This window comes from Hevea brasiliensis, chromosome 12, assembly GCF_030052815.1.
Source record: "Hevea brasiliensis isolate MT/VB/25A 57/8 chromosome 12, ASM3005281v1, whole genome shotgun sequence".
In the NCBI taxonomy this organism is placed as follows: domain Eukaryota; kingdom Viridiplantae; phylum Streptophyta; class Magnoliopsida; order Malpighiales; family Euphorbiaceae; genus Hevea; species Hevea brasiliensis.
This window is the reverse complement of record NC_079504.1, coordinates 93,429,698-93,452,747: the sequence shown is the minus strand read 5'-3', so window position 1 is coordinate 93,452,747 and position 23,050 is coordinate 93,429,698. Positions and strand designations below refer to the sequence as shown.

The 23,050-nt window shown below is 36.7% G+C and overlaps 1 protein-coding gene across 1 annotated transcript; it reads right to left on the bottom strand.

The window, feature by feature from the left end:
* Positions 1-801: 801 nt before the first annotated feature.
* Positions 802-22,811, bottom strand: LOC110646688 (probable protein phosphatase 2C 44). Its single transcript, XM_021800209.2, has 5 exons — positions 22,571-22,811; positions 22,230-22,478; positions 21,859-22,135; positions 21,620-21,774; positions 802-1,386 (listed from the first exon to the last, which is right to left on the bottom strand). The coding sequence occupies exons 1-5, from the start codon at positions 22,625-22,627 to the stop codon at positions 1,249-1,251; spliced, it is 876 nt and encodes a 291-aa protein (XP_021655901.2). The 5' UTR covers positions 22,628-22,811; the 3' UTR covers positions 802-1,248.
* Positions 22,812-23,050: the final 239 nt, after the last annotated feature.

Sequence of the window (23,050 nt, the reverse complement as noted above, 5' to 3'; positions counted from 1 at the left end):
AGCAATAATTTTGTGGCATCAATAAAGGCTCACGTATCCCAAACTACTTATATCATATATGACCCCCAAAAAAGGAAATACCTTATATGCAATGCTAGGATGGATGAAATATGCCAATGAGTCCACAGACTTTAAGTTTAAAATTTAATTAAAAAAAAAAAAAAAAAAAACTGTGACTTCAAAATCATATTCAACCTGTTGATAGAATCAATTAAACCCTCATTAATCATGAGTAAATGGCTAATGGATTCAAGCTAGAAATTACCTACCTAGTACATAAATTTATTCATTAACTAATTAAGAAGTCTATAACATACCTAATATTTTATCAAGCCAAATTCTGGGTTGAATAAAATTTTTCAATTTTTCTAATTGGTTTGAAAATTATGATTTTGTTACCTGATGAGAACAGCATCCAGAGGTGGCTTTTGCGCACTGAATATCTGCTTACCTAACATAATTACGGGGGAGTTTTGAGTTTGGCGCTGCAAGAGGCATGGAATGCACAAACTCTCGGGCCTTCAATAGTAGCTTCTCATTTCCAGAGCTCGGATGATAAGGTCGTTTTGGGGTTCATGTAGGCCTCATTGCACAGTCAAACCATTAGTGGGAAAAAGCTGAGTTTATAATGGATCTAAGACATAACATGTATAGTGAAATTTACATGTAAAATAAGTAGGATCCACATGTTTGTGTTTTAAATCCATAAGATCCACATGTTTGTGTTTTAACTCCATGATTGACCAGATCTAGATAAGTTTTTCCCATGCATAAAAACCCAAGGGATCATGAGAGAGTAAATAAGTGAAATAACAAGATTGCATTACCCAAGCAGCAAGCAGAGTCCTATATATAGCAGCCACCACTACATATATTACAAGCATCAATCATATTATCTTATTTATGTTCACAACCTATACACAGATTTAGAATCTGAAGCATTTTTATTTAAAATTCCTATCATTCGTCCAGTGAAAGAATTAACCTCATTAACTGCACTCCAACCCAGCAATCTACATGGACTCACCCGTGTGAGGAGATCGCCCATCACTCGTGGATTAATGAGGGTATCTCTTCCCTTGGTCAAATAAAAAATCTTCATCACTTCCATCTTAACTTTGCTCTAGCATGAACATTTCTAACAAAAAAAACTACATAAATCAAAGCCTCAGACCCAGATATAGTCCCCTATTTCCAGCTTCAAACACACCCAACCAGCTCTTAATTGAAAATGGACAGTAAGCAGACTCAACCAAAACGGATCACAATGCACGATATATCATCCTTACTCTTTCTTGCCAATGCCTCGGTCGTTAAGCGCTTAGCAGCAGCTTGTGGATCCTTGATGGGTTTCACCAAATCAACTGCCTCTTGATTCTGCATGACCTGCTAATATTAGATAACCAATGAGCATACAAACTTTAGCATAGATCATTAGCAGAAATTGCAACTTGGAGAAAATTCAGGACTACTAACCCCCCAATCCCCAGCAATTTTTTTTCCCGGCTTTTCATATTAATCAATAAGCATATATGGCTAGATGGTTGTCCACAGAATATATGCAAATGCAAAAAGACTTTGAAAATCCAACGATAGACAGCTTCAAACTGGAACAAAGAATATGAAGGCTCATATTACTTTTAAATTATGCATGGACATGATTAATTCGAGATATCATCAAGAATATCCTTCTAACATTTATTTACATTCTCCACTCTAAATCACTGTGGTCTCTGCTGTGAAGATGCAAGTCCCAAAAACATTCCAATGAATTAGTACAAATAGTGCTCCTTAAAGAATCTGTCCTACTATTATTATAAGTATGCACAGGCCAGAGTAAAATAACAGCATAGAATATAATTATATACCATTGGTTTTATTGGGCAGTGGAAAAACCATTGATAGGGATGTTAACAGCATTATAATCACTGTGATCTCAGCCGCTAGATCATGATATGGACTGGAAGAGTAGCAACTATAATGAATGCGAGAAGAAATTCTGTGAAAGGAAATTCTAGCTTTTGAAGGACTTGCACCCTCTACTTGAATATCCTTTCCACAAGACTACTAATCTAAAGCTTAAGTAACTGACATGGATCATACTCTCATGTAACTATCGATGATAAGTTCACTGAGGAACAACTTTGAACACTCATGCAGTGTTTGCTTGATGAACAAGAAAGACTCAACTTTGTAGCACGTCATTTTCCTAATAGCCTGGTCAATGTGGCCATCAATGGAAAATTAGAAGTCAACTTTCCTAACAAAACCACTGGCTGTATGGTCCAAGAATGAGGGACAAAAGATTCAAAGGCAACATCTCTCAAATAATGGCTCCTTAAGCTGACTCTGGAAAATATCAATGTACTGTTTTTCAACCTCAAGCTTGTAAAAGTGAGTTGCAACATATGATATGGATTTAACAGTAGCTTGACCAGAATCCTAATTTCTGAATCACTTCTTGTAACAGTCCATTCGTATAATACTTGGTAACTGACTTATATCATATTCACAAAAAAACTGTCAGATGACAAGTTTGTCAAGAGGAAAAACTTTGAATACACATGTGGAATTTGATCAACAAAGAAGAATGCCTAGTTCAACCTTGTAACACTTATCATATCCTCCACAACTATCGCTTTACCAGCAGATGCATGTGTGATCCAAGAATTCAGGGAAAAAAGATTGTAGGTCAGCATCCCACAAATAAGTGCCACCTTAACTTTACTATGGAGAATATCAACACTTTTCTACCTTAAACTGTAACGATGAGTCATGGTATGTGATACGGCAAAATCCTAACATGTTTACTTTTTCTCTCAACACTTCATTGTTATGATATATGAATAACTGACTCAGTTTGTATATATGGCTAATGCTACTCGAGTATTTTTCAGAAAAACAGATTTTTTTCCCCTCTATTAAACATTCAATTCAATGAGAAGTAGCCACCAAAACATCTGCATCATATTAAGGAGGCTAATGTTCCCCAATAAATCCACAAACTTCTTCAACTAACAAAAGGTCTTGAAAGCCTTTACAACCAAACCAATTTAACCATTAATTGGTTAATACACAAAATGTAAGATCCTTGGAGAGTCCATTGGATTATGAAAGCATTCTGATTAAGCACAGCATGCAGTGTAGACATGAAAGTATCTGTACATCAACGTAAGTTTTAGTGGATTTATGACTAAAAAAAGAAAGAAAACTATGCTTAAAAGTCACTACCACTTTAGATCCTTCTCTTCTTTATATATCATTTTTCCCCCCCTGGATTCTGTGAACTTATGCCTAGTACTTCTTCCCTTTTTTTTTTGCACATTTTCAGTTCCTGAACATAAATCTCTTTGGGGTTGTATGTTTGATTGATTTGTCCTAAGGTTTCCGCACTTCTAATTCCTAAGAAGATGGAGAATTTTAAAAGTTCCATGTCCTTCATTTAGATAAAACCAATATGATAATAACCACCACAAACAGTAAGAGGTTTTCACACATTTCCAGAAAACAGTAATCACCAGGTAATTTTTAAGCAAAGAATTCCTGCTATCAAAAACCAAAATCTCATTGTACAATGCTTTGAAAATCATATAAATAGATGATTTTGCAGCATGGATGATGTGGCAAAATGTATCAAATAATCGCAAAATACTGTTAAGTAGAGGGTGAAGTTTTGTCGATCAATATTTGACCAGCTTCATGTATGATGCATTAGCAAATGTTGGACAGTGAAGAAACAAGTATCCAGATCAGCATGAAATAAATGACAATTTAAGATGGACGTGTAGCAGTGTGGTTAAAGGCGCAAAAAGGCGCCAGGCAAGGCGATGCTGCCTCTCCTCGCCTTGATTGACAGAGGCGAGTGCCTCTCTCGCCTAGGTGCCACGGCGAGAGAGGAGCTGCCTCTTTCATTTTAAGCTCATATTTGCTTTTTTCTTTAGGGTTTCCTGTGTTCTAGCTCCAGCCATGACATCTCACTCTCTCAGGTAAGTGTTCTATGCTCTTTTACTCCAATTCCAAAACTATGCTCTTTTACTCCAATTCCAGCTATGAAATCTCTACTTCTTGAGTGAGCTCCATTACTGCCAAGCATCCAGGTACTTATTTTTAGCTTTCATCCTTCTATCTTCTCCTTCTCCCATCCATTTGGGTTTTTTTTTTTTTTTTTTTTTTTTTTTTTTTTCTTTCACCACTTGAATTCATGGCGTCATGCCGTTATGCTGCCCAATTTTTTTCGTTTATCAACACTCTGCCTCTTCTTAAGAATGCTATTTATTTTTTCTTGAAGACAATATAAAAAGCCACCATCAAGAATAAATTAGTTAAAAGTATGCTTCTTTATTTACTAAACTAGTTAAAAGTACGATATTTTTATGTTAAAAGTATGTGTATACACACACACACACTCTTTTAATATGAAATATCATACTTTTAACTAGTTTATTCTTAATGATCATATATATATATATATATATATATATATATATATATATATATATATATATATATAATTTTAGGCTATGTTACAGCAGGGCGACTCACTTTAAAAAAGCTCTCGCCTCGCCCCTCACCTCGCCTCTAAGGTGACAGAGTACCCTATCTTTTGACTAGCGCCTCTCGTCTTGATAACACTGATGTGTAGAAACAAAAGTATGGATGAGATGAGGAATGATTATGTTCACAGAAAGGTGGAAGTAGCTCCTGTTGAGGGAAAGTTAAGAGCAGCGAATTAAAATAGCAAGGACATGTGAATTGTAGAACAGCAAACGTACCAGTATGAAAGGTTGAGAACATTGAAAATTCATAGTAACCAAAGCTACTAAATAATATAAAATCTAGAACTATTTATAGAGTTTTTGAGACCTTAATCACATCAGGATTAAGAACCCTAATATAATTCTAATTAAGAATTCTAAACAAACTCAAATAATAATAATAATAATAATAATAATAATAATAATAATAATAATAAATTCTAAACTTCCTAGTGTTACAAATGAATAAAATTCCTAAACTTAATTGATGGAAGCTTAGCTAAAGTCCCAGGAATGGGGTTCAAGGACCAAAACCATTGAGAGAGTATTACAGAAGAAATAGAAGGAAGAAAGAGCAAGTTGGGGGGAAGAACTGAAGGGAGTGGAATGGAAACATCTAGAATTATGCAGCTAGATTTGGTTGGCCAGAAAGAGCATCTGTTAGAGGGAATTGCGGGTGCTGAGACACATGTGGTCTACTGACAGAATGAAGGATTTAATTCCAGTATAAATAAGAGCCATCACAGAAGAAGAGGCATGGGTATTTTCTGTTGATTGGCAGCCATTAGCTGGGGCTAGCATTGCTAGTTTGGGAGGTGTCTCCTGGTTCTCTTGGTTATTTTGTTTTGTTGTTTGTCTTTGTTATGGAAAGTCAATCACTATATTATTTATATTCTATATTCTGTATTCCTATTTAGGATTTCTTCCTAATTAGTAGAACACAATTATAGGAATCAATTGTATATATATACCCATGTACAGATTAATTGAAATTAAAGAGAATCATCTCTTTCTACATGGTATCAGAGCAGGTCATCAATCTAGGGTGACTATTTGTTCTCACTACCCAGCTCAGGAGAGACCTTGGCCGCCGACCGGCAGTTTCAACCCCGATCACCATCGCCGGCATCGCCTCAACCCCCTCATTCCACCACTGTGTGCTGTTGCCTGATCCAGTATACCATTAAAGGACTTCTGAGGTTTGGCTCTCAGATCCTATTTCGGTATTTGCTTGATTTGTGATTTTGGGTTATTTTGCTGCTATAAGCACTTTGAATTAGCGTTTCGATTAGTTTTCTTTGTCTCAACAAATGGCAGACAATAAGAATGTTATTTCTGATGTGATTCCGGTGATTACTAAGATCACGGAACACGAACTTAATGGTTCGAATTACCTGGAGTGGAGTAAGACTGTTAGGGTCTATTTGCGTAGCATTGATAAGGATGATCACCTTACTAAAGATCCACCCACTGATGATACACGACAAACTTGGCTAAGGGAGGATGCTCGGTTGTTTTTGCAACTTCGGAACTCGATTCATAGTGAGGTAATTAGTTTAATTAATCACTGTGAATTTGTTAAGGAATTGATGGATTACTTAGATTTTCTGTATTCTGGTAAAGTGAATATCTCCCGTATTTATGATGTTTGTAAGGCATGCTACCGTGCTAAGAAAGAGGATAAGTCTCTCACGGCTTATTTTATGGATTTTAAACGGGTATATCAGGAACTTAATGTATTGTTGCCTTTTAGTCCTGATGTGAAAATTCAACAGGCCCAACGGGAGCAACTAGCTGTTATGAGTTTTCTTGCAGGCCTTCCTTCAGAGTATGAGACTGCTAAATCTCAGATTCTCTTCAGTTTTGAGATTTCCTCTTTGCATGAAACGTTCACACGGGTCCTTCGTACAGAGAGTACTCAATCTTCACAGCCTGCCAGTAGTGCTGATATTAGCCGTAATCCAAATGGACAACAGGGTAATAGAAGAGGAAGTAGAGGAGGAATTACAGCAAATGTATAATCAGCGTAATGGAGAGGCTAGTTCTAATCAGACTCAAGAGGAGTCATTTGTTATTATTGCCATGAGCACAGCCATACAAAATATAATTGTCCGCAACTTCAGAGGAAAAATCAGCGATCACAGATGGCAAATATGGCGATGAGAATTCTCTGATATCTTCCTCTGAGAAAACTATTTTGGTATCTGCGGAGGATTTTGCACAATTTTCCCGATCGTGCATCTCTAAAGCCTACCGGTTCCCACATCGCTGCGATCGAGTCGGTAAATCCACTACATGCCTTGTGTCTTCTTCATTCAAATGGGTTATTGATTCCAGTGCGACGGATCACATGACGTAATTCTAGTCTTCTATCCGCTTTGAGTCTAATCTCACTTCCTCTCATTACTTTAGTGATGGTTCTACTTCTTGTGTCATGGGTTACGAGCTGCGAACCCGACCGTCAATTTCTTTGTCTTCTGTTTTGTGTCTACCAAAATTCTCTTTTAATTTACTTTTTGTTAGTAAACTTACTCGTGCCTTAAATTGTTCTGTTTCCTTTTTTCTTGACTAGTGTTTGTTTCAAGATCTTATGACGAAACAGATTGTTGGTAGAGGATGCGAGTCAGGTGGTCTCTACATTCTGGAAAATCATGTACCCCGATCGCTTGTTTGCTCCAGTACCTTAACACCTCTTGAAGCTCATTATAGATTGGTTCATCCTTCTTTGTCTACCATGAAGAAAAGTGTCCTCAATTTGATCTTTATCGATTATTAAAATGTGAGTCGTGTCAGTTTGCAAAACATCATCGTTTGCCTTCTGTGTCTAAAGTCAATAAACGGGCTTCATCCCCTTTTGAGTTAGTTCATTCTGATGGTTGGGGTCCTTGTTCTGTTACATCTAAAACTGGATTTCATTATTTTATCACTTTTGTTAATGATTACTCTCGTGTTACCTGGTTATATTTAATGAAGAATCGTTCTGAGTTGTTTTCTATCTTTTGTGCCTTTTGTAATGAAATCAAAACTCAATTTAATATTTCTGTGCGCATATTAAGAAGTGACAATGCCAAAGAATACTTTTCAGCACAATTTCAACCTTATATGACACAAAATGGCATTCTTCATCAGTCTTCCTGTGTGGATACCCCATCCTAAAATGGCGTGGCCGAAAGAAAAAATCGTCATCTTCTTGAGGTAACTCATGCTCTTCTTTTTCAGATGAAAGTACCTAAACACTTTTGGGCGGATCACGGTTTCTCGGCATGTTTTTATCAATCGTATGCCGTCTTCTGTCCTTAATGGGGATATTCCTTATACTACTTTGTTTCCTACAAAATCTTTGTTCTCTATTGAACCCCGTATTTTTTGTTGTACCCATTATGTGCGTGATGTTCGTCCACAGGTTACTAAATTGGATCCAAAATCTCTCAAATGTGTCTTCCTTGAGTACTCCCGGCTCCAAAAAGAGTACCGTTGTTTCTCTCCTACTCTTAATCGTTATCTTGTTTCTGCAAATGTCACATTTTTTGAGTCCACTCCATTTTTTCCTCCATCATCTGTGTATGAGGGTTAGGGGGAGGAGGATGATCTCTTAATATATACTGTCCAACCAATGTCTAGTCCTCTCCCACGGCTGTTCATACGTCTCTAGACCTACTCGACCTCCCGTTGTTCATGTTTATTTCAGGAGATTGGAGATTCCTGACTCAGATCCTCCACCAGCTACTTCGTTGGAAGATCTTGTACCTCATACTGATCATGATTCTGATCTAGACTTACCCATTACTCTTCGTAAAGGTAAACGTTCATGTACTTATCATATCTCTTCTTTTGTTTCTTTTAATCAATTGTCTTCTTGTTCTCGGTGTTTTGTTACTTCTTTAGACTCTGTTCCTATCCCTAATACTGTTGACGAGGCACTGTCTCATCCTGGCTGGTGTGATGCTATGAAAGAGGAAATGGAGGCTTTAGATGCTAATGGTACATGGGAACTATTGCCTTTGCCCACTGGTAAGAAAACTATTGGTTGCAAATGGGTATTTACAGTGAAGGTAAATCCTGATGGCTCTGTGGCTAGGTTAAAAGCACGCCTTGTAACAAAAGGATATGCTCAGACATATGGGGTTGATTACTCTGATACTTTTTCTCCTGTAGCTAAACTTACTTCTATTCGCTTGTTTATCTCTTTAGCAGCTACATATGATTGGCCCCTGCATCAATTGGATATCAAGAATGCTTTCCTTCATGGTGATCTTCAGGAGGAGGTGTATATGGAGCAACCACCTAGGTTTGTTGCTCAGAGGGAGTTGGGTAAAGTTTGTAGACTTCGAAAGTCTCTTTATGGCTTGAAACAAAGTCCTAGGGCATGGTTTGGGAGATTCAGTGAAGCAGTACAGGAATTTGGTATGCAAAAGAGTAAGTGTGATCACTCAGTATTTTATAGGCAATCTGAGGCTGGTCTAATTCTCTTGGTAGTCTATGTGAATGACATTTTCATCACTGGGAGTGATTCTGTAGGTATTTCATCTCTTAAAACCTTCCTCCAAACTCAGTTTTAGACCAAAGACTTAGGATTGTTAAAGTATTTCTTGGGTATCGAAGTTATGAGAGGTAAGAAGGGTATTTTCTTGTCTCAAAGAAAATATATCCTCGATCTATTGACAGAGACAGGAAAATTAGGTGCTAAGCCTTGTAGCGCACCAATGACTCCAACTTTAAAACTATTAGCAGGGGATAGGAAGTTGTTTGAAGATCCAGAGAGATACAGGAGATTGGTAGGAAAATTGAACTATCTTACAGTCACTCGTCCTGACATTGCTTATGCCATTAGTATGGTAAGTCAGTTTATGTCTTCCCCAACTGTTACTCATTGGGAAGCCTTGGAACAAATCTTGTGTTATCTGAAGGGCGCTCCAGGAAAAGGTTTGCTATATGATAATCATGGACATTTGAATGTTGAATGTTTTTCAGATGCCGACTGGGCTGGATCTAAGGTTGACAGGAGGTCAACTACTGGATATTGCGTTTTTATTGGAGGAAATTTGATATCTTGGAGAAGCAAGAAGCAGAGTGTAGTTTCTCGATCTAGTGCTGAATCCGAATACAGAGCCATGGCACAATCAGTATGTGAGGTAATGTGGATACTTCAATTATTAGATGAGACAGGTTTTAAGACATCCCTGCCTGCGAAATTGTGGTGTGATAATCAAGCTGCTCTTCATATTGCTTCTAATCTGGTGTTTCATGAGAGGACCAAACATATTGAGATTGATTGTCACTTTATTCGTGAAAAGATTCAACAACAGATCATCTCAACAGGACACATCAAAACTGGAGAGCAGTTAGGAGATTTTCACAAAAGCTCTGAATGGAGCTAGGATTGACTACATTTGTAACAAGTTGGGCATGATTAACATCTATGCTCCAACTTGAGGGGGAGTGTTATGGAAAGTCAATCACTATGTTATGGAAAGTCAATCACTATATTATTTATATTCTGTATTCTGTATTCCTATTTAGGATTTCTTATTTAGGATTTCTTCCTAATTAGTAGAACACAATTATAGGAATCAATTGTATATATATACCCATGTACAGATTAATTGAAATTAAAGAGAATCATCTCTTTCTACAGTCTTGTATTTTGTTATTTGAGAAGAAGAGAGGGAGAGAGAAATATTGGTAATTCAAAAAAAATGGTTGTAAAGGCTTCTGCCATCCTCCAATCTCATTTTTCTCATCTTTTTATACAAAATTATTCCAAACTCTATCAATTTGATACAACCTGCCAAATTCCCTCCTCATGACCAAGACTAGAATGGAAGGGAGAGTTGAAGGGCGTGTTGAAAAGGTAGAGAGGAACATTTTCATCCTGGAGGAATTGATGGTGGCTATAAGGTTGGAACAGGAGCAATGTTTTGCCAGAACTGAAACACTGCTTTCCCTGCTTACCTCGTTAACAAGAGGGAAAGCGATTGTGGACAATGGTCAGGCCTCTAATCAAACTACAATTATCAGAGATAATTTCAATGCAAAACTTGTAGCTCAAGCAAAGGTGTTCAATCATTAGCAGTGAAATGGGAGGAGCTGCCCAATTTTGATGGTGTTGATCCTGTGGGATGGTTGGCAAGGGCAAAACAATACTTAGTCATTAACCAAACTCAGAAGGAGATGAAAGTCCCGCTGGTGATGGTTTGTATGGAGAGTCCAGCCCTGCATTGGCTGAGGTGGTTGAGAAAGTGCACCCCAGAGACGTCTTGGATGCAGTTGATGGTCAAGTTATTGCACCGCTATGGGGTGGCCATGTTGGCCAATCCATAAGAACTCTTGGCTACAATTCGACAGGACAAATATGTTGCTAGCTTTGTTGCACAGGCAACACATGTCGAGGGACTCACAGATCAACAATACTTGGGCTACTTTCTCAATGGGTTATGTGATGAAATCAGTATGCGAATTCGTACTCATGACCACACACCGCGGACATTTTTTGCGCAATTAACCTTGCTAGAGAAATTGAAAGAGAGAGATACAGTTCCTTCAATTTTTTAGGGCACCAGTAAGATCATTTGGGGAAGGAGGTAACAAAGGAACAATGAGCTTGGGTCTAAGTCAGATTTTGGAGCCCAAAATAAACGGGTTGTTCCCTTCTCCAGGCTTGTGTCCTTTTCAGGCACCCCAAAAATCACAGAGATATCTGGTCCAAAACAACCAAATTGTACTCAAGCAGGTCCACTGCAACTGACCCATACCTCCTCAACTTTTGGTTTAGGTCCACAACCAGGAACTTATAGGAACAGGGGGATCCAAACATTACTCCCATCAAGAGTTCCTTGATCTCAGAGCAAAAGTGTTGGCGCTACAAATGCAAGCAGCCTTATCACCCAATGCATGACTGCCCCAACAAAACTCTGAGAGTCTTCATTATCGGCGAGTATTAAGAAGTACCTCCAGACCTTGATATTGAGCTGCATATAACAAAGTCTAAAACTGCAATGTTGGCAATATCAGACGATGCGCACTTCACCTAGATGGAGTTACAATTTTATTTAATGGGAGGTATCTCAACGCCAAAGACAATGAAATTGCAAGGAGAAGTTCACAATCATCCTTTGATAATCATGATTGAAAGTGGCATTAGGCACAATTTCATTTCAGATGAGATAGTTTCTTTCTTAAAACTACCTGTTGACTCAACAACTGTATTTGGCGTTCATTTAGGTCGACACAGATTTCAATCAAAAGGAATTTGCAGTGATGCTAGCATAGACTTTGGAGAACTGAAAGTGCAAATTGATTGCTTTGTATTTCAACTTGGAGGTGTTGATATATCTTGGTTGTGGCATGGTTGGACCTCAGTAGAAGTACATTTTAATTGGGCTACTATGCACATGTCTTTCCTGAGTCATGGAAAATGGGTCACACTATCTAGGAATCCTTTATCATCAAGGCAGTAGTCTCAATGTCACATTTGAGGAAATTGGCTAAGATAGAATTTTGTGCATGGCTGTGGGAATTAACTGTTGGGGACTCAGAAACACTTCTTAAAGTAGAACCTCATAGTCGTAGCAACAAGAGCTATAACATATTAAAAATAAATAAATAAAAAGAGCTACAATGTCCTATATGAAGAGCTCTTGTTCAATTACGAAGAGCTCTTTGGGGAATCAACTATACTTCCTCCACATAGCCTTATAGACCACGTTATACCTTTAGCATTTCGGACACATCAATCAACGTGAAACCATACAGATATGGGCATTTTCAGAAGGATGAAATAGAGAAGCTGGCAGCCGAAATGTTAGTTACGGGTATTATCGAGCCTAGCTCTAGTCCCTATCAAATCTAGTACTCCTACTTAGGAAGAAGGATGGGAGTTGGCAAATTTGCATTGATTACAAAGCTCTGAATAAAGCAAAAATTACAGACGAGTAACATTAGTAATTAAAATCCATCTTGTTCTTTAGGCAATTATATTCCCTTTAATTGCCAACGTTTGGTATCAAAGCCTAGTTACAACAAGATGGATTTTAATAATCTAAATTGTTAAATTTGGAGAGAGTGCTAGTCAGATTATAATTTAATTCATTTGAATTCGGACTTATATAAGTGATTAGATTATTTTACACATCAAAATGACTAGCCAAGTCAATATTATAATCTAACAACTTATATTTACCCTTTTATATTTATACTTTCCATTTATAATCCCAACACTCTTCTCTTTAAGTGTAACCACGTGATTGTCATCTGACAATTAGTTTATATTTTTAACTCAATACGAGCCTAATTATACAGCTTTATGGGTGATTGAAACCCACAAGTCAATCTGTGCTCTAATACAATGTTAAATTTAGAGATAGTGCTAGTTATATTACAATTTAATTCATTTTAATTTGGGCTTATATAAGTGATTAAATTGTTTTACATATCAAAATGACTAGCCAAATCAATGTTGCAATCTAACCACTTATATTTATCCTTTTATATTTATACTTTACCAATGTGGAATCAAACAAACACTCAAATAATTTATTGATTGGAAAAAGTTAAAACTATCTCACAAATATAAAACACTTTGCTCAACACGGCAACTCATAATAGCTTTTCTTCTTAGCTAGCTGAAGCAAACCACACACAATTTTCAACATTAGGATAAGGTTCCTTTATATAGCAAAACAAATCGTGGTCAAAAGACAAAGGTTGCCCTCTGTTTGGGTAACAATTTGCTATACAAGGTTAAGAAATCCAATTTTAGTTATTCTTGACAAAGAAGAAAAAAAAACAAGATGGGACCCAATATTCTTTTGACTAAAAACAAACATAGTTGGACACTTAGTATTCTCCAACTAATATGCATTGATTCCAACAAAATCAAGTTGTCCTTTTGATTAAATAAAAGACAACTTGTTCTTAGTACATAATTTACATGGTTAAGTAAACTAGTCGATTTTTAAGACAGCAAAACCAAGTTTAATTTTTAACATCCTCCCTTAAACTTGGTTTGATTATTCCAAGCATTTTCTTCAGTTTGGGAAAAAAAAATCAGCTTTAAACGGTTTTGTAAAAATATGTTTAATTTTATTTTCTAGCGCACAATGCTCAACCATGATTTTTGTCCTTCACCAAGTCACGAATGTAGTTATGTTTGATGTCAATGTGGTTGCTATGACCATAAAACACTTGATTCTTTCTCAATGCAATTGTTGATTTATTGTCACAAAAAATTGTTGCAAAACCATTTTGCTGATGTTGTAATTCACTGAACATTCTCTGCAACCAAACTGTTTGAGTAGCACAACTTGCGGTTGCTATAAACTTCGCTTCTATTGTTGAAAGAGCCGCTACTTGTTTTTTTCAAAGACCAAGAAAATACTCCTTAGCCAAGATGAAACACATAACTCTTTTCCATTTCCTAGAATCAAGCCCTAATTTCCCCTCACCCATCATCAAATTGCTATGCCTCTATCCTACCATCAATTGTTGATAGGGTAGAAATTTGAATGATACATCATGTTATGGAAAGTCAATCACTATATTATTTCTCTGTATATTTTATATTATGTATTCTTATTTAAAATTTCTTATTTAGGATTTCTTCCTAATTAGTAGAACGCAATTATAGGAATCAATTGTATATATATACCCATGTACAGATTAATTGAAATTAAGGAGAATCATCTCTTTCTACATGGTATCAGAGCAGGTTCATTAAGGAATCTAAATCTAGAATTTTTTTTTTCCCGTCTGTTTCTGGACTGAAACCCACTGTTACCCTAGGTCATCTATCTAGGGTGACTATTTGTTCTCACCACCCAGCTCAGGAGAGACCTTGGCCGCCGACCGGCCGTCTCCTATGATCTGGTCGCCGAAATCCAAGCGTGTGAGGCTCACGCGCCCAACTCAGGTTCTCGCTGTTTCTTCACTCGCTGGCGCATGGAGGCACGTCTGCCGGCTGTTTCGACTCCGATCAGCACCGCCGACGTCGCCTCAACCCCCTCGTTCCACCACTGTGTGCTGTTGCCTGATCCAGTACACCATTAAAGGACTTCTGAGGTTTAGCTCTCAGATCCTATTTCGGTATTTGCTTGATTTGTGATTTTGAGTTATTTTGCGGCTGTAAGCACTTTGGATTAGCGTTTCGGTTAGTTTTCTTTGTCTCAACAAATGGCAGACAATAAGAATGTTATTTCTGATGTGATTCCGATGATGACTAAGATTACGGAACACAAACTTAATGGTTCGAATTACCTGGAATGGAGTAAGACTATAAGAGTCTATTTGCGTAACATTGATAAGGATGATCACCTTACTAAAGACTCACCTACTGATGATAAGCGGCAAACTTGGCTAAGGGAGGATGCTCGGTTGTTTTTGCAGCTTCGGAACTTGATTCACAGTGAGGTAAATAGTTTAATTAATCACTGTGAATTTGCTAAGAAATTGATAGATTACTTAGATTTTCTGTATTCTGGTAAAGGGAATATCTCCCTTATTTATGATGTTTGTAAGGCATTCTACCGTGCTGAGAAAGAGAATAAGTCTCTCACGGCTTATTTTATGGATTTTAAACAGGTATATAAGGAACTTAATGTATTGTTGCCTTTTAGTTCTGATGTGAAAGTTCAGCAGGCCCAAAGGGAGCAACTGGTTGTTATGAGTTTTCTTGCAGGCCTTCTTTCAGAGTATGAGACTGCTAAATCTCAGATTCTCTCCAATTCTGAGATTTCCTCTTTGCATAAAACGTTCACATGGGTCCTTCGTACAGAGAGTACTCAATCTTCACAACCTGTCAGTAGTGCTCTTATTAGCCGTAATCCAAATGGACAACAGGGTAATAGAAGAGGAAGTAGAGGAGAAATTACGGGCAACAGAGGTAATCAGCGTAATGGGGAGGCTAGTTCTAATCAGGACTCAAGAGGAGTCATTTGTTATTATTTCCATGAGCCTGACCATACAAAATATAATTGTCTGCAACTTCAGAGGAAAAATCAGCAATCACAGATGGCAAATATAGCAGCAGAGGATTCTACAGTATCTTCCTCAGAGAAAACTATTTTGGTATCTGCAAAGGATTTTGCACGATTTTCTCGATGTCGAGCATCTCTAAAGCCTACCGGTTTCCACATCCTGCGATCACGAGTCGAGTAAATCCACTACATGCCTTATGTCTTCCTCATCTAAATGGGTTATTGATTCTGGTGCGACAAATCACATGACAGGTAATTCTAGTCTTCTATCTACTTTTTAGTCTAATCTCACTTCCTCTACAGTTATTTTAGCTGATGGTTCTACTTCTTGTGTCATGGGTTCTGGAACTGCGAACCCGACTTCATCAATTTCTTTTCATCTATTTTATGTCTATCAAAATTCTCTTTTAATCTGTTTTCAATCTAATCTCACTTCCTCTACTGTTACTTTAGCTGATGGTTCTACTTCTTGTGTCATGGATTCTGGAACTGCGAACTCGACTTTATCAATTTCTTTTTCATCTGTTTTATGTCTACCAAAATTCCATTTTAATCTACTTTCTATTAGTAAACTTACTCGTACCTTAAATTGTTCTATTTTATTTTTTCCTGATCAGTGTTTGTTTCAAGATCTTACGACGAAGCAGATTATTGGTAGAGGACATGAGTCAGGTGGTCTCTATATTCTGAAAAATCATGTACCGTAGTCGCTCGTTTGTTCCAGTACCTTAACACCTCTTGAAGCTCATTGTAGATTGGGCCATCCTTCTTTGTCTAACATGAAGAAGTTGTGTCCTTAGTTTCAGTCTTTATCAGTACTAGAATGTGAGTCGTGTCAGTTTGCAAAACATCATCGTTTGCCTTCTATGTCTAGAGTCAATAAACGTACTTCATCCCTTTTGAGTTAGTTCATTCTGATGTTTGAGGTCCTTGTTCTGTTACTTCTAAAACTGAATTTCGTTATTTTGTTACTTTTGTTGATGATTACTTTTGTGTTACCTGGTTATATTTAATGAAGAATCGTTCTAAGTTGTTTTCTATCTTTTGTGCCTTTTGTAATAAAATCAAAACTCAATTTAATATTTATGTGCGCATATTAAGAAGTGACAATGCCAAATAATATTTTTCAGCACAATTTCAGCCTTATATGACAAAATGACATTCTTCATTAGTCTTCCTATGTTGATACCCCATTCCAAAATGGCGTGGCCGAAAGAAAAAATCGACATCTTCTTGAGGTAACTCGTGCTCTTCTTTTTTATATTAAAGTTCTTAAACACTTTTGGGTTGATGCAGTTTCTATGGCATATTTTTTGATTAATTGTATGCCGTCTTCTGTCCTTAATGGGGATATTCCTTATACTGCTTTGTTCCTACAAAATCTTTGTTTCTTGTTGAACCCCGTATTTTTTGTTGTACCTGTTTTGTGCGTGATGTTCGTCCACAGGTTATTAAATTGGATATGAAGTCTCTCAAATGTATCTTTCTTGGGTACTCCCGGCTTCAAAAAGGGTACCACTGTTTCTCTCCTACTCTCAATCGTTATTTTGTTTCTGCAGATGTCACATTTTTTGAGTCCACTCCATTCTTTCCTCAATCATCTGTGTATGAGAGTCAGGTGGAGGAGGATGATCTCTTAATATATATTGTCCAACCAATGTCTAGTCCTCTCCCACAGCCTGTTCCTTCTGTCTCTAGACCTACTCGACCTCCCGTTATTCATGTTTATTCCAGGAGATTGGAGATTCCTGACTCAGATCCTCCACCAGCTACTTCGTTGGGAGATCCTGTACCTCATATTGATCATGATTCTGACCTAGACTTACCCATTGCTCTTCGTAAAGGTAAGCGTTCATGCACTTACCCTATCTCTTCTTTTATTTTTTATAATCAATTGTCTTATTCTCAATGTTTTGTTACTTCTTTAGACTCTATTCTTATCCCTAATATTGTTGGTGAGACACTGTCTCATCCTGACTGGTGTGCTGCTATGAAAGAGAATATGAAGGCTTTAGATACTAATGGTACATGGGAACTATTGCCTTTGTCCACTGGTAAGAAAGCTATTGATTGCAAATGGGCATTTACAGTAAAGATAAATCCTGATGGTTCTGTGGCTAGGTTAAAAGCACGCCTTATGGCAAAAGGATATGCTCAGACATACGGGGTTGATTACTCTGACACTTTTTCTCCTGTAGCTAAACTTACTTATGTTCGCTTGTTTATCTCTTTAGCAGCTACATATGATTGGCCCCTGCACCAATTGGATATTAAGAATGCTTTCCTTCATGGTGATCTTCAGGAGGAAGTATACATGGAGCAACCACCTAGGTTTGTTGCTCAGGGAAAGTTTGGTAAAGTTTGTAGGTTTCGGAAGTCTCTTTATGGCTTGAAACAAAGTCCTAAGGCCTGGTTTGGGAGATTCAGTGAAGCAGTACAGAAATTTGGTATGCAAAAGAGTAAGTGTGATCACTCAGTATTTTATAGGCAATCTGAGGCTGGTCTAATTCTCTTGGTAGTCTATGTGGATGACATTGTCATCACTGGGAGTGACTCTGCAGGTATTTCATCTCTTAAAACTTTCCTCCAAACCCAGTTTCAAACCAAAGACTTGGGATTGTTAAAGTATTTCTTGGGTATTGAAGTTATGAGAAGTAAGAAATGTATGTTCTTGTCTCAAAGAAAATATGTCCTCGATCTATTGACAGAGTCAGGAAAATTAGGCGCTAAGCCTTGCAGTGCACCGATGACTCCAAATTTATAACTGTTAGCAGGGGATAGTGAGTTGTTTGAAGATCCAGAGAGATACAGGAGATTGATAGGAAAATTGAACTACCTTACAGTCACTCGTCCTGACATTGCTTATGCCGTTAGTGTGGTAAGTCAGTTTATGTCTTCCCCAATTGTTGCTTATTGGGAAGCCTTGGAACAAATCTTGTGTTATCTAAAGGGCGCTCCAGGAAGAGGTTTGTTATATGGTAATCATGGGCATTTGAATGTTGAATGTTTTTCAGATACTGACTGGGCTGGATCTAAGGTTGACAGGAGGTCAACTACTGGATATTGCATTTTTGTTAGAGGAAATTTAGTGTCTTGGAGAAGCAAGAAGTATAGTGTAGTTTCTCGATCTAGTGCTGAATCGAAATACAGAGGCATGGAACAATCAGTATGTGAGGTAATGTGGATACTTCAATTACTAAATGAGACAGGTTTTAAGACCTCCCTGCCTGCAAAATTGTGGTGTGATAATCAAGCTGCTCTCCATATTACTTCTAATCCGGTGTTTCATAAGCGGACCAAACATATTGAGATTGATTGTCACTTTGTTCGTGAAAAGATTCAACAACAGACCATCTCAACAGGACACATCAAAATTAGAGAGCAGTTAGGAGATATTTTCACAAAAGCTCTGAATGGAGCTAGGATTGACTACATTTGTAACAAGTTGGGCATGATTAACATTTATGCTCCAACTTGAGGGGGAGTGTTATGAAAAGTCAATCACTATATTATTTCTCTGTATATTCTATTTTCTGTATTCTTATTTAGGATTTCTTATTTAGGATTTCTTTCTAATTAGTAGAACACAATTATAGGAATCAATTGTATGTATATATATATATATACCCATGTACAGATTAATTGAAATTAAGGAGAATCATCTCTTTCTACACATCACCTGCATGATGTCTGTGCGATTCGTTGAGTTATCATGAATCATTAGAGCAATGGGCAGAGCCCACATCAACCTTTTAACGAAAGATGCTAGAAACTAAACTTGGCTTTTCCTTCTTAAGAATTAGCTAGTTTTCTTAACCATGTAAACTATTTGTAGGAAACAAGTAGTCTTGTACTTAGTCAAAAGCATAACTTGACTTTTGTTGGAATCATTGCGCATTAGCACGAGAATACTAAGCAAGTGTCCAGCCATATTTGTCGTTAGCAAAGAATGTTGGGCTCAGCCCATCATTTTTTTTCTTATTTTCTTCTTTGTTAAGAATAACCAAAGTTGAATTTCTTAACCTTGTAGAATTACCAACAAATTATTATATAGATAGGAGAAAACTTTTGTCTTTTGAACCGCCATTTATTTTGCTATATAAAGGATCTCGTCCTAGCATTTGAAAATTGTGTGTAATTAGCTCCAACGAGCTAAGAAAAAAGCTTTTACGAGCTGTGGCATGTGAGCATAACGTTTTGTATTTGTGAGATAGTGTTCGTTCTCTTTTTAATCAATAAATTATTTAAGTGATTATTAAAATCCATCTTATTCTTTAGGCAATTATATTCCTTTGAATTGCCAACACGTACTCTATTCCAATCATCAATAAAATGTTGGATTTATTAAACGATACCAAGTGCTTTTTGAAAATGGATTTGAGATCGAGCTATTATCAAATTCAAGTGATAGAGGAAGACATTCATAAAACTATGTTTTGAACACATTCTGACTGCTATGAATTCTTAGTCATGTCTTTTGGGCTAACAAATGCTCCAACGACATTCCAAGTGATAATGAACGAATTGTTCAGGCTTATCTCCGTCAATTTGTGTTCATTTTTTCAATGATATCTCGGCCTATAGCAAGACCTGCCAAGAGCATATGGTACACTTGAAGACTATTGCAATTGCTATTATAAAACTAATTTTGAATCAACGCAAAGAAGAGCTCATTGGAGAAGATGATTGTGAAATAACTAAGCCACCTCATTTCAACTTATGGAGTAGCCATAGACTCGGGTAAAGCCTTCAGTGTGGTTAATTAGCCTCAACCCAAAACTTTAAAAGCAGTCCATGGGTTCTTGCGGTTAACAGGCTATTAATGCTGGCTTATAAAAGGATATAGCCAATTGGCCTAGTCATTAATCCAATTGAAGCCTATGGGAAATTCAGTGTTATCAAGGCGAAAGGCGACACTAAGGCGATAGGGGGCTTTATGGCCTTAGGAGAGAGGCGAGAGGCGAGGCGAAGCCGTTTTGAAGCGAGGCGCCATAGTCTAAATTACCTATACGCCTCGCCTCTCGCCTCTCGCCTCTCGCCTAAGGCCATAAAGCCCCTATCGCCTTATATATATATATATATATATATATATATATATCTGTGTGTGTGTACTTCTTACATATTAACAAATTAAACAATAAATTAAATAACTAATTAACAAGAATGTCAAGTTAAAGTAATAAGAAAAACAATAAATTAACAATATCTATAAAAGTTAAACAACTAATTAATAAGAATATCAAATTAAATTAACAAAAATAAGAACAAATTAACAAAGTGAAAGTAAACAAATTAACAATCCCATCTAAATTAAACAATTAATCAATAAGAATATCAAGTTAAAGTAACAAGAATAATAACAAATTAATAAATTAACAAAGTTAAAGTAAAAAAATTAACAAATTAACATTACCCATATAATTTAAACAACTAATGACCAACTAATTAACAACAAAATATTAAGAATAAAAAGAAAAAAAAAAGTAAACAAATCAATAATTAAAATAAAAAAAAAATTAAAAAAAAAACTGAACAAAATAGAAAATTAACAAGACTACTGCATACCTAGTACCCATACAGCAAAATTATATAAGAAGGAGAGGAAAAGGAAAAAAAAAAAAAAAAAAAAGTACACAAAACATAGTGCAGCACAGAATAGGGAAGAAGAAGAAGAATGCATTAGAGAAGGAGAGGAAAAGGGAAAAAAAAAAAAAAAGTTTCCCAGGCGAATAATGCCCATACAGCATCATTAGAGAAGGAGGAGAGGAAAAGAAAAAAAAAAAAAAAGGTTTCCCAGGTCGTAGCAGCAGCAAGGTATAGGGGAAGAAGAAGAAGAAAAAGAAGAAGATGAAAGACGGACAGAGAGAGAGAGAGACCTGAAAGTGCTGCTGAATGCCAGTTGAGACTTGAGAGTGTGGATCTTCCTTTCTCGTGAGGATTGAGGCAGGTGTTTTAAGAATTTTTCTTTTATTTGACTTTAAATAATTAAAAAAAAAATGTCATTAATATGGACTTAGAAGGATCAAGATGCTTTCATCAGTCCAGCCAACACTTATATCTTCTTTAATTTTCTTATACACTGCCAATGTGGGACTGTAAGATAGTACAACTGACCTTCCACAAACCATCACTTGCCAATATAACGAACTCCATAGTTGAGTCTATGGGCACATGTCTTACATCAGGTTCCGAACTTAAATGTGCTTTAAGACTTTGATCTCCAAAAGCTCGGGCAACCGCAAGTTGGCCATTAACCCTAGGCACATCTCCTGAAATGATTTTATCAGCTATTGAGTAGCCAATTAAAAGCTGAGCATTCTAGTAGCAAGCAACAACAGAGGTAGGTATATTACCCGGAAGAGTTGTGACAAAGCCACCCTGCTTCTCAATCCTTTTCCTTTCGGTATGTGGCTCATGGTCCACGGTAAGCTGATTGGCACAGCCTCTCTCACAGATAACAGCTCTAGAATCGCCAACATTGGCGACCCACAAGTCCTTGCCATCAATGACAATTGCAGTAACAGCAGTAGAGCCACCAGCGCCTAATTGCATAGAATTCTCCAAAATAAACTTATCGGTTTTTTTATAAGCATTCTTAATTGCGGTTTTAGGGTCATCCCAGAAGTTGGGCTGCAAAGAAACCAAGAGTGAACAGAGAAGCGTGATGAAGTAAGTGAAATCAAGTTATTAAGCAATTGAAAACAAAAAGGAAAAGAAAATAGACCTCTTGAAGGATGTTGCGGAGAAGATTGTCTTTCAAATAACTAGGCACTCGATCCCCAAGATGACCATCATAGATAGCAAATAATCCAAGCTCGTGATTCTTGATTTTCCGATACTCAGCAACATGATAGTCTTCCATATCATGGCCGGATTTTCCTTCCACCAACTGAAATCCATGAGACAACCTCTTGCCAGAGGATTTACTTCTCCCTTTCCCTGAGTCAGGGAAAGATGAATTGAGGCATGTATTCTGCAACAACAACAACAGAAATATTGATTGATTGATCGATTTTGATGAAGAAATCAAGAAAAATCAAACAATCGTAATGAAGGAAAACGAACCTTGATCCTTTGGAAGAAGGTGGTGCGAGAAGCACCTGCAACTGAGTGCCTACTCATAGTATTATCTTCCAATTTCACACATATAAACAAAAATCACTTGCTTTCTCTTCCCTTGTATCGTGTTGAGGAAGCGCAGAAACAAACAAATTACAGAGGAGAAGACGAAGAAGACGAAGAAAGGAGCGTTTACCAATTTTTTTTTTTTTTAATTTTTCTTATTAGAATTCTTCGTCGGTCAAACCTCAGATTTTTTTTAATAATATTAAAATCAAATCACGCGGATTCCCATTGGCAATTTCCCTTTTTTCTTCTTATCAATAATCTAGCTAAATACTTGTGCTACAAGTTTAAGTTCAGTAAAAACTAATATTTTTTATATTTAATTTAAATCTTAATATTATATTTTTAATATTTTTATATAATTAATTATTAAAATTTATAGTATATAATTATAATAATCTCATTTTAATATTTTATTTT

What these genes read in the sequence shown, in the direction of transcription:
- LOC110646688 (XM_021800209.2), bottom strand. Translation starts at nt 22,627, where the DNA reads ATGAGTAGGCACTCAGTTGCAGGTGCTTCTCGCACCACCTTCTTCCAA. An exon ending in TCCGCAACATCCTTCAAGAG is followed by an intron (nt 22,136 to 22,229) that starts GTCTATTTTCTT and finishes GTTTCTTTGCAG; the next exon opens with CCCAACTTCTGGGATGACCC. An exon ending in CTTTGTCACAACTCTTCCGG is followed by an intron (nt 21,775 to 21,858) that starts GTAATATACCTA and finishes AAATCATTTCAG; the next exon opens with GAGATGTGCCTAGGGTTAAT.